This window comes from Thermobia domestica, chromosome 2, assembly GCF_964235325.1.
Source record: "Thermobia domestica chromosome 2, izTheDome1.hap1.1, whole genome shotgun sequence".
NCBI classification, from domain to species: Eukaryota; Metazoa; Arthropoda; class Insecta; order Zygentoma; family Lepismatidae; genus Thermobia; species Thermobia domestica.
Window position 1 is genome coordinate 1,096,292 of NC_137455.1, and position 12,525 is coordinate 1,108,816.

General features: G+C 37.5%; 1 protein-coding gene across 2 annotated transcripts in view; it reads right to left on the reverse strand.

Annotated features, from left to right (window-relative positions):
• Window positions 1-2,784: 2,784 nt before the first annotated feature.
• LOC145679647 (NADH dehydrogenase [ubiquinone] 1 beta subcomplex subunit 9-like) overlaps window positions 2,785-12,525 on the reverse strand; it is a 46,088-nt gene continuing 36,347 nt past the window's right edge. For both annotated transcript variants that reach the window (XM_081750223.1, XM_081750222.1), the window contains exons 2-3: window positions 10,595-10,737; window positions 2,785-3,116 (exon numbers count right to left, since the gene is read on the reverse strand). In XM_081750223.1, coding sequence (XP_081606349.1) covers window positions 2,929-3,116; window positions 10,595-10,737 — 331 coding nt within the window. In that variant the 3' untranslated portion in view covers window positions 2,785-2,928. The remainder of the gene's footprint in view (window positions 3,117-10,594; window positions 10,738-12,525) is intronic.

Consider the following 12,525-nt stretch of genomic DNA (forward strand, 5'->3'; position numbering starts at 1 on the left):
TTTGACAGTAATTTATGCTATATACAAGGTTGATATATACCAGACAGACTCAATATATTAAAACTCCATTACTAACTAGCGCCCGCCTTGTATGAGGCTTGATCAATTGAATCCTGTTCATTGACAGTAACTACAGTACAATGTGGTGTACAAGAAAAGTAATGTATAGTTGTATAACATGACATGTTGTTGTTCATGTACGCTAGAAATAATAGCTTCATATTTTTTTATTGTTGCAGGAATAATCGTTGAAAGACGGCATTCCGCATGCACAGCTCGTCCAAACAAGATCAATGTGTTTTTTCTTTCTTCAAAAAGTTTAACGTCATACTTATGCTATGAGGCTAAGGGAAACGGCAATGGTAATGGACGAATTAAAGTAAAGAAGTGGGAGAAAACAAGAGAACCCACATACGAGGTGATCCTTCACCACTGAACCAGCGCGACTCCAAAAATCAATGTGCTGTTATCCAGTTTCGTTGGATGATGATGTGTATGGCGAAACATGTGTTCCGAAAACAATAGTGATTCATTGGTTAAGAACGTTTCGTGAAGGATGTGAAGGAACAAGTGATTATTCTCGTCCTGGTCAAGCTATGTTACCACGGAGGACAACTGTGAAGAGGTATCCTACAGCCCTGACCTTTCACATCTTTTAATTCTCTGAAGAAGGCGCTAAATGGTCACTTCCTTTCTTGGGCTTCCATTTTCCTGTCAGATTAATGCATCTTTTAAAGATGTGTATTTTTAAAAGATGTATATTTGGTAGTGAAGAAAATGACAGGCATGCGAAACACATGACAAATCTTTAAACCTCTATTTTAAAACATTTATCGGTGTTTTTCAGTGGAAGTGCTACAATTTGTTTAAGAAGTTACGAAATTTGTTTATTATTGCTATCATTGTGTGAAAATGCTGAATATTTGCTATTGGTTCTTTATTTATATTCCTCTATATTACTAAATGAAGGAAAAACAAGTAAAACTATCTTCGCTGACCAACGTAGACTAATGTTTTGTTCTAAGAACCGCAAAACAGAACTGACAAAAGTTTCCATCACACGATCTTCACAATTTCATCGATAGATCTCAAGCAAACATTTTCTTTTAAGTGCGAACCCAACTAAATTTTTCACAGAGAGAAAACAGACCACCACTTGAGGAAGGTATCTAAAAAAACTCATACGTAATGCCAGTTATATTCGGGCTTAGTCCGTTCGCATTAAAACTGTGCTCCGAGTTCTACTTGGGCTTAGGATTGAAAGTGTAAAGTCGGATGGCTCCATAAATAGTTCGAACGCCAACCTTTTAAATTTTTGAGGATGGCATTCGCTGATTAGTCATACAATGGGGCAAATATTTGAACGCTCATGGTGACGACTTCTGAAGCACAAACACTCAACATGTATGCCATTACATTGTGTACCATTAGTAATTTCGCAGATACTGTCTACAAATGGGTTTCAATTGATTCAGCATGTAGTATAAAGGTAACCAACAAAGTTCTGTTGCTTTTTCACCCCCACCTTCGAACATCGATATGTCACCTAAGACGTACCTGGAAGATCAAAAATAGCCCCCATTAGCATCGACGACCTTCTGCCAACGTTCTGGAAAGCCATGGCTTGCATCGCGGTAGAACTTGGTGGGCAGTGAAGCGAAGGTATCAAGTGCTCGGGTCATCCTAGTCACGTGGCTTAGCGTTGTCCTTTAACAGGAGGACCCCTTTGCGATTTAGAAGTGCTGGATCCAGAGTTTTCAGTTTTTCTTGAACACGGCTCAATTGCTGACAGTACACAGTTGTATTCATGCTTGACCAGCTGGTAGTAGCTCCCGATAAACGATGCCGCGAGCAGTCCAAACACGCAGGAGGACCTTCTTCTGGTGCATGCAGTGTTGGTTTCGGCTGTTTTGGAACCGGTACATAGAATGCTAACCAATGATGACGGCGCTGTGGAGTTTCGCGCAGGACCTACTCCTCACCACATGTCAACACCCTGTCCAGAAATGACTCCTTCCTCAGAGGAGAGCAAAGAAACAGGTGTCTACTCGCGTTGGCTTCTGGTCCGGAGTCAAATCATATGGGACCCATTGAACCAACTTGTAGTGCTTCCCAAGTTGACGGAGGTGCTGCCGAATTCTTTCTCCACTCACATTCAATTTTAATCCCAGTTCCTCACGTGTCAGACCACTGTTGGCCTCAATTGCTGCCGGAAGATCTTCATTTTGTACATGTGTTGGCCTTCCGGCGTGGTGCGTCTTCGAGTGTTTCGTGTTTCGAGTTACACCGTCCTTAAACTTGTTAAACCACCGATGCACTGTCCACGTAGTCTCGACACCCTCACCAAAGGCCTGGCATATCTTCCACCTCACTGCAGCGGCGTTTGACTCCAGTTTGAACTGGCACAGCATACACGGCCTTATGACGCTCTGTGGAGGTCCCATGTTCATTCTCTTCTTGCGCAAGTTCACGGTGTAACTGAATTGCCACAACCAGGTAGTATGTTGGATATACCCACAGCAACAACTAACCTTCGCCTTATCTCCGATTGCATTCAACTCACGGTGTGAGGGCCAATGAAACACAGACTTCCACAAAAAGCGATAGAACTTTCTTGGTTACCTCTATAGTTAATACCGATGAAAGTAAATACTTCTCTAGAAGAAATTTATTTGTTAAGTTCCTTGTACGTTCGTAAAGAAAGATAATTAATTTTACTCATGAATTTTATTGCAGACGCAAAAGAACTTAAATACAGGGAACTGGGAAAGAAAAATACCTTAACTCTGAACTATTTACAACAGTTTATTATCTTCACAACACTATACAATCCATACAATTTGTGAACACAAGAAATGTAAAAGACATTGAATATGAACGGGAGCCAACAACAAAGCGACCACCACTGACTACAAGTTCATAATATGATCAACGACAGGAACGCGTTGGCTTCTCGTACATCTTCTCCCAAAACTCAATGTACTCCTTCTTCCGCTCCTCCCTTCGCGCAAAGTATTCTGGGTATCGAGCCTTCTCAAGAGGATGCCAGTAATCCAACACCCAATCTGGCACCTTAGCTTCTCTTCCGAATGCCACGCCGCCAGGAGAAAATGTAACTAACAAAAGAAAAGGCGTCAATTTTTTATTATTAATATTTTACAACACAATAGTTTCAAATTTATTAAACCATACAATTTAAGTTAGTCAAATATCCATGAAATTCCTCGCTGAGTCCTGGTTTCCAAATGAATTGACGTCATAATAATGTATTACGGGAGAAATTTGAGTCCAATTTTTTTTCGGCACATGATCCATGGCACATGATGTGCTCTTTCACACGGCGATAAGAAAGGATACGAAATCATTATTATTTACAAGAAATAATGAATAAAATATTGTCCAATGACATATGTCCTCCTATATCCTATGTCCATTATTTTTGGTCTCTTGTAAAATTTCTAAAATTGAACATAGAACCTTTGCGCTGTAAGGACGCATATATATAGTCTTCCAATAGTCTTGCAAAAAAGTAAAAAGGTGTAACTTTGTAACCATTTATTGTATTTGTACAAAACTTTTAGTGGACTTGTAAGAAAGTCTGAAATTTTGTTTCCAAGCATTTTTACAACGCCAAACCTCCAGCTGAGCATTTACGTCCAAACATTGCTGAAGTCTTTTCGGGAATCCAAGAATGGCATTTGGACGTGCTTCATCCGTAATACTCCCAATCACATCACGTATCTTCTTCCGAAGGTCCTGAACATCTTTCGGTTTTTACGAACGATGTTGTGTAGCGTTGTCTTTGGCACTCGCAGCTCCAAGGATCTGCGTTTCGACGATTTCTTTGGACTTCGCAACACGCTTTCCTGCACGGACTGAATCACAGCAACACTGGTTGTTGGCCTTCCGCTATGAGGCAAGTACAAGACACTTCCGGTAGCTAGGAACTTATCGTACCATCTCTTGATACTTGAACCTGCAGGTGGTTGTTTCCTATATTTTTGTCGGGATTTTCTTCTCACCAAAACACTAGATTTTAACTCACAAAACCACGCCACATACTACGGTTTCTCTTGAGTAGACGACATCTTTGTCACGTGATTTGCGGTTGTGACGTCAACGTTTACATCCGCTCATTGTTGCCAACAAAAATTTTAACATTTCCACTAAACATTACAAACAAAATACAAAATTGTAAGTAGTACTTTCAGTTACAGTTTTTTACTTTTTTCAGGACTTTTGGAAGACTCTGTGTATATATATACTGCAATATCTTTCAAATGATAACGAACGACTAATTGTTAATTAAGCATGAAACTCGTGTATGTGTGCTTTATAATTTATTCTTACATGTAGTACCTGAAACGTTAGAAAAACACGAACACAAAAAGATACAATCTACTAGTAAACATACATATACAGTACATAAATAACCATTTCTTAAAAAGAAAACTAAAATTATTATTAGCACCGAACGTACAGTACAGCCTCGTTTATCCAGATCTCCGGAACAAATTTGTTAACACTTTTTTTTTATTTATTTAATGTTCACATAGATAATTTTAAACTATGATAGCAAGAACATAAGTATAGTACGCCAAACATTCGCATTTTATTTTGATTAAATGTACAGTTCCTAATAGATTCTACAATAATTTATGTTAATACTCTACATAAAATGCTTTTTGTCGAGTTTAAGAAAGTTTTACTACATTGTCACAGGGCGTTGAAGTGGGCTGACTCACCAGATATAAATGGTTTTGACTTTGATTTACCTTTTCGTGCGTGACTGTGCTTCATTCAAACGCCACACGTGTTTGAAACAAAAGACAGAAGACCAATTCTTTGTTAAGAAATGATGTGAAAAGTTATCGTAATAAAAGGTTATTTAAAGATTTGTTTTGTTTATTAGTCATATTACCCGGATTATACGAATTTTCGATTTTCTGGATTGACTTTGGTCCCAGTTAGTCCGGATAAATGATATTATACTGTATTTTTTAGATTTTCTCTAAAACTACCCACGACAATTTATCAGGGGCGGATCCAGGACCGACTTCTGGGGGGGGGCGGTGGGTTGTCATACTGCTACTTTTAAAGGCTCCAAACTTTTTGATGGGTTTTATTTATATATATAAAATAAGAAAATTTCCTCTTCTGGGGGGGCGATCGCGATCGCCCCCCCTGGATCCGCCCCTGCAATTTATTCTCAATCATCTAAGTTTGATGAATTCGATGCGATGTATCGGTTGACATGTCATCTATTTGGACACTATTATAACTAAACAAGGACATCCGCCTCTGGTATATGGGGTCCTTGGTTCGATCCCAGCTCGTACCAAGTGAGCTTTGTGGTGGACAAACACCGTGTGCGTGGGTTTTCTAGGGGTTGTCCTGCCCTCCCCCCACTTTCTCGATTCCACAAATTCATGCATTTCTCATCATCACCGTGTCCTTTGGCCTAGCTGGCATATATGTGGGACGTAAAACTTAAGATTTCATTTCATTTTTTAATAACTAAACAAAAATTAAGGGTTAATAATACTTTTAGCTGTATCTCATTAACCTTTTTACGTACCCTTATAATGAAGAGCCTGAAGAGGGTTTGTTCATCTCAGTACGTGGCATGGTTCTCGTACAGAAGCAATTTTTACGTTTAGAAAAAAATCAACTCTCCTGCATTTTCTAGAACATTATACATAAGGTTTTACACTGACCCATATTTTTCGATGAAACACACTGATCTGGCTATTGGATTCAGACCTGATATAATTGCTGATCTTAATGACTGAATGCATGAAGAAGAATATAGCGTATGAAGTATTTATTTGAACGTTTGGGCTACATAAAGAATATAGGGTTAAAATGCCCGGTATCTTCCAGGAAAAACGAACATAAAATACAAAGTAATACGAAACAATGGTTTATCTATTTCTGCAGAATTAAATGGCTCCCTAGAATACACCGAAGATTTCTTCCTTTTTGATACGACACTAGCCAAAAGACACCCTTAAGTCCCAAAACAGTAAATATAGAATGTCTTAACCTGGAGACATCGGCAATTGCTCATTCCGATTTGGCTGGACCAGCCAAGATTGGACACTCAAGGCTAAGGAGAGAAAAAGAAAGAAGACAGTTGTTCCTCTTTCACGAAATCAATGTCACTCCTCCAGCGAGGAAGTCAGTGGCAGAATTCAATAAGCAGCGATATATATACATTTTTCACTTCAAGCAGAAAGAAATTAACGATCCAACCCTCGTACATAAATAAAGTGTTTACAGCTATCTATAGAAACGAGCTACAATTGTGAATTTATAGTGGACTTTGTACATAAATTGCACATAATTTTCTAATAATTCCCTAATGTTCAATGAATATATGATGTTGGATACATATATACAAAAGAATCTCTCTCATAATTCTCAAGCTTGATAAAACTTATTTTTTTAAGTTATCAAGCAGCTCCATTAAATTATAGAAGTATTTCTCTATAAAAGATTATATATATGATCTAATGCGTTTCCATTCTGCGTAATTAGAGAAAGACAAGAAGCTAGAGTGATATTCATCCAAGAAGCGGCAAATTGTATTTTTTTTTTTTTTTTTTTTTGAATACATTTGAAACCCTGCCCTTTCACCCGCTTTAAGATATCCATTTTAATGGAAGTAAAGATAAAAACTGACTCAATCCAAGTGCTATGTTCAAAAATTCATTTTAAAGGGTTAAGCTGTTTTCGCGTGGTGACCACACAGTCGCCAATATTAATATGGAGCAAAAAATTACAGATATTTCTCCTTTCCAGTCTTATAAGCGGAATTTTTTAAACTGCTGGGACATGTCCACTTAGTTTTATGAGTTTATATATCAATTTTTACTTTTCAAACTTCAAATGCTTCTGAGGCACTATTTTTGAAATAAATCTTGATCCCCTCCTATCCTTAGGATATGCATTTTAATCAAACCGATACGATAAAAACTCAGTTTGAGGTGGGCAGTATGTTCGAAAATTTATTACAAACGCATCAGCCTGTTGTGTAAAATACACAAGGTGCATCACTTATAATGTCCAACCGTGATAACGGAGAAATCAAAAGAGGGAGAAAAGCGAAACTTGTCACGAAGCAACTATAAGGAAGGAGCCATCTTTACACGTATTAAACAGAAACACCCAACAAACAGTGTTGCTGACCCATATAAAGTTCCTTTTTCTCAAACAGCATTACGTCAGATTATTACATATTTCAAATCAACATGTCAAACGAAACCTTAAAATACCACATTTATTATTCAATGTTGCAAACTAAGGATGTTATACTATCATAAACATTGGAAGCCTCTATTATATATACAGCAGAACAGATATAGACAGGATAACGCACATCGAAAGTACCTTAGTGTTGGATGCTATGGTCATGATAAGACTTACTTTCAATGAATAGGAACGAAGTTCAATGGTTTGAATTTTTTTTCGAAAGGGTTTATTCCGAAAACATGCTTAGATAAGTATCATATCTAGTTATTTGCAATTGCCAAACAAAACCATCCTGAAGATGTGAAAAGTATTGCTGAAGTTTGCAACACTGTTTAAATCATGTAATTACAGCTACTAAAAGCTATTGCTGGATTATAAAAGAGAAGGAAAACAACAATCATTTTAAATGTTTTCCACAAATACGCCATTTTCAGCAGTGTTGCGAACTCTATGAATGTTTATCATATCACCGGAACGGCTTGAGATATCAAAGTGGTGTAAACGGCAAAATGATTTGTTAGGCCAATTGGTAACCATACAAGTATACGATACTTACCTAAGCATGTTTTCAAAATAAAACCTTTCGAAAAAAAATAATTTTCAAGCCCTTCTAACTTCGTTCCTATTCATTCGAAACAAGTCTTACCATGACCATAGTTTCTACCGCTGAGGTACATACGATGTGCATTATCCTATCCATCGTGTAGTACGTGTTATAGAGGCTTCCAAACTTTGAATGTCTGTGATACTATATCATCCTTAGTTTGCATTACTCAATAATACCTGTGGTGTTTTAAGTTTTCGTTTGAAATGTTTATTTTAAATATGTAATAAAATACGTAATGCCATTTGAAAAAGCATAATTTCATGTTGGGTTGGCAATACTGTTTGTTGGATATTCCTTTTAATATATGCCAAGATAGCTCCTTCCTTATAGTTGCTTCCTACAGTTTCTCTTTTCCCCCTATTTTGGTTTCTCCGTTATCACGGTTGGACATAATAAATGATTCGCTCCGTGTATATCAGGTGTTCTGAAACTGGCGCCCAAAGACTATACAGCATTATTGTAGGAGTCAAAAGAAAGCAAAATATATATATATATATACCTTTCGAGTCCTCGTCTAGAGACACAAATTACACTATGTGGCAACGTTGCAAATAAAGAACCATAGATTAGGTCTAACAATCTATAAATTTAATTATATTGATCTTTCCATATGACAGCTAAAGTCGATATTGATTGACACTAGCATCATTTATTAGTGTAGCAATCATTCAACTGCTTTTTGAATTCGTACAGTGATACAATGGCTCCAAGTTAATCTGCGACGTTGCCATATTGTCAAATTTTCATTCTCCATAGCGGCTGAAGGAGGCCCCGGAGGGCATACCATCATATAACATTTTTGCTGTATTTTGCCCTTTAGAATAGTGCTGTTTAGTCCGTGGGCGCTATTCTTAGAACACCCAATATATATATATATATATAACTAAATTCGTTGTACAAAAGCAGAGGAGTGATTCCTGAGAGTAAAACAAACAAATAAGTTCCAATAAACATAGGGCGGGAACCCCATCGTTTACGTGTTATAGGCTGCCGAAAACATGAAAAAATGAATTCTAAAGGTCCATAGCTCCAAAACTATGGGACCTACTGTAGTTGGGTCAAAACTTCACTTAGAAACTAGTATGTGCTCTATCCAAAAATACATATTTTAGAAACCTAAGGTACTCACGCAACAATTTTTATGGAGGTAGTTGCAGAGTACTTTATATCATAGGCCCGTAGTCAAACTCCCTCTATAAAAATTATTGTGGAAGCACCTCAGGATTCTGAAACACGCATTTTTAAATAGGGCACATACTAGTTCCTAAATGAAGTCTTCACCCGACCAAGGTAGGTCCCATAGTTTTGGAGCTATGAACCTTTAAATTTTATTTTTTCATGTTTTCGGCAGCCTATAACACATAAACGATGGGTTTTCGCCCTATGTTTATTGGAACTTTTCTTGTTTGTTTTACTCTCAGGAATCACTCCTCTGCGTTTGTACAACGAATTTAGCGCCTACAATTCTGAACCAAAAATTGTGGGTTTTGAATGTTAAATGAACTAAACTATCCCCTCTAGTTTCCTGTACAATACGAAATAATTAAATCAGTACATTGTCAAAATTCTGGCCCTGTCTTTAAACATAATCTACAAGGGTCGTTCAAGGTTGACCGGGATTTTCGTACATGAATAATCGATGAATAGCCGGATCATGATGAAACTTGCCGGTGACGTAATGTATTCCTTCTCGAGTAACTAGCGCCTGGCATGACGTATTTCGTGCATGCGCAACAGTTGCAACGAACATGGTGGCAAGCAGTGAGTCTGTGGAGCAGCGATGTGTAATCAAATTTCTTGTGAAGGAGAAAGTTAAACCAGTTGAGATTTTCAGAAGATTGCAAGCACAGTATGGTGAACAAACGATGTCACGGACAAGAGTGTACGAATGCTGTGAACAGTTTCGCGAAGGACGGGAGGTGGAAAGATCATGGCAAGGGACATGAAGGGTGTTATTCATGTGGATTTTCTGGACAAAGGGAGCACAATTAATGTCCAGTATTATTCCACATTGTTGAGTGGTACGAAAGTCCATTCGCAAAAAAAAAAAAAAAAAAAAAAAAAGAGCTGGGATGTTGTCTGGAAATATCATTCTTCTCCATGACAATGCCCGCCCTCATACGGCCAATGTGACAACAACTCTGGCCGAAATGCGCTGGGAAGTTCTGCCCCATCCCCCTTATAGTCCAGATTTAGCACCCAATGATTATCATTTGTTTGCACCGCTTAAAGACCATCTGGGAGGAAAGAAATTCACGACAGATGAAGCACTGCGGAACGATGTCCTGCAGTGGCTACAACAACCAAGTTCTTTCTACTCCAAAGGAATCAGAGAGCTGCCACAACAATGGCAACGGTGCCTCGACGCGCTTGGAGAATACTGTGAAAATCTGACATAGTTTGGTGCTTTTTATGCTATCTGTTTTCTGTAAAGAAATAAAAGTCCTGGTCAACCTTGAACGACATTTGTTTAAAAAAAAAAAAAAAGATACACTTTGTTTAAACTTGCATTATTAAGATCCTACCATCATGTGGATTACGATGACAGTTTCAGCTTTTCATTCAATTAGTATTCAAGAATAGTCAGAAATATGGCATTTTCCATAAGTTTTAAGTAAAATTGATTTTAATTTTTTAAAAAATTAATTTAAATCAATTAATCTCGCCTCTTAAAAATTTCTTTGAATTTTTTAAAATATTATTTCAGCATGGCCTCTTACAGAAAAGACTCACATTTCTTTGGCTGGTAGTGTTGATTCTTCCAGAGCTCTTCTTCGCCTTCCGCCAGCAGTTTCTTCACCTTCATCATGTCTGTCTCACAGAGATGCTCCTCGAACCTCTGGCGTAGAAGTACCGCCTGATATCTGTAACAAGCTCTGCAACAAGAAGAGACAAAAAACAAAAGGCTTCGAAAAAAATCTTAAGACGCCGGGAACACTGAACAACGATGACATTCATTTTCTAAGGATGTCAAAAGAAATAAATCGTGCAGTATTAAGCCATTTTCAGTAAAAGAATCTAAGAGGAATGCAACAAAATTAAAACAAGATAAGGATTACGCTTACAATGATGACTCGGAAATGCCACGTAGTTACGTAACTGCTTGTCAGATCGTCCGTAGGAAGTCAAAATAGTTGAAATAAGAATGGGCGTTGAGGTAACACATTTTATGCTGTTCTAATGCATAAGTCCTTTATCTCTTTTACTGGCGTACTCGTTTGAAAACTTTGATGTTCTTCTCATGGGTTTAAAAACCTTGAGTGCACGTGGTATCTCTTACTCCGTGATTTCAGACCACGTTGCTGAATAACTACGTTTTCTTTCCTTTTGTCTACATAGTAGTCTTGTAGTAGCCTTCGATACCTTTCCTGCCATCTTAGGGAATGGTACAGGTTGAGAACCACGGGTCTAATTCAGACCAAATAATAATGGACACTGCACCGTACAGTAAATAGAAAATATTCTTTTAATATTTTACCAGCTAGACTTTAAGTGGCTGATAGTTTGCAATGGAAGAAAGCACGTAATTTTTCAATAGCCCTCTTTCCTTTCAACAATTTACAACAACAATAATGGAGATGCGCGAACTAGTGTACTCACAACTAATCAGTTTTATATACTTCCATATCAATCAGTAGTTAAAAGATAAACTATCACGCAATCTTTAAGACAGACATTTGCTAAGCCTATGCTCCTAAGCCCAGCGTATTGGAATAAAAATATATTTCATTTGAGTGTATCTCCATTATTCCCCAACTCATAGCCATCTTATCTGAAGTGAACAATCAACCCTGACCACAATTGGCCTACTGTGATAATGGTCGCTGATAAGGAAGACAGGGTTACTAATGCCGAATACCAACTGAAGCGTTTGTGTACACCTGTAGCCATGTTCAGAATACAAATGCTCGTTATTTTCCTGCTATCCAATCATACGGTAACCTTGCGCGAAGTAGTTCCCTCCGCTTGCCAAGTAATTCTATGTTTATAAGCGGTCATAAACAAAAATAAACACAACTTCCACACTCTTTACACATTATCCCGCACACAACCCAGTAAATAATCCATTTATTCCCGGTAAATTTTCAAAATTTAGCTAGAAACAAACGACGCAACTTTGGAACTTAGCCCGCATTAAAATATATGCCTTGTGCGTGGCACAGCTCTGCGACACTTCTATGATCACTTCGTATAGTGCCTTCACATAGCACTTTACTTCATCATGTCTTTCTTATGGAGTACTACGTGGTAAAGAGCACACTTTACATTTCGTATTGCTTTATTCTTAATAATGTGAAAGGTAAAGCCCAATATATTTAGATTACTTATACAATCCTACTGAGAAATCATGTAAAATATTTCTTCCGTAGGAGATAATTTTGGAACTGAGATGCCAAAATCAGGTAAAAAAAAAACACCATGTTTAGGAGAAATGAGTTGATGTTACGTAAGGTTAATTACTAAGTACTAACATAAAATAACCTAAACTAACCTAATCTAATCTAATATAACCTAACTTAAACCATCAAAAACAGAAAATATACAAAGAAAGTACGAATTTCAAGCCAAGAATTCTGGCCTCCCAAATCCAATAATCCTAACCTAATCTAAACTAAACCCAAACTAATCTAAACTGACTTAACCTAACCTAAATCATCAAAAAA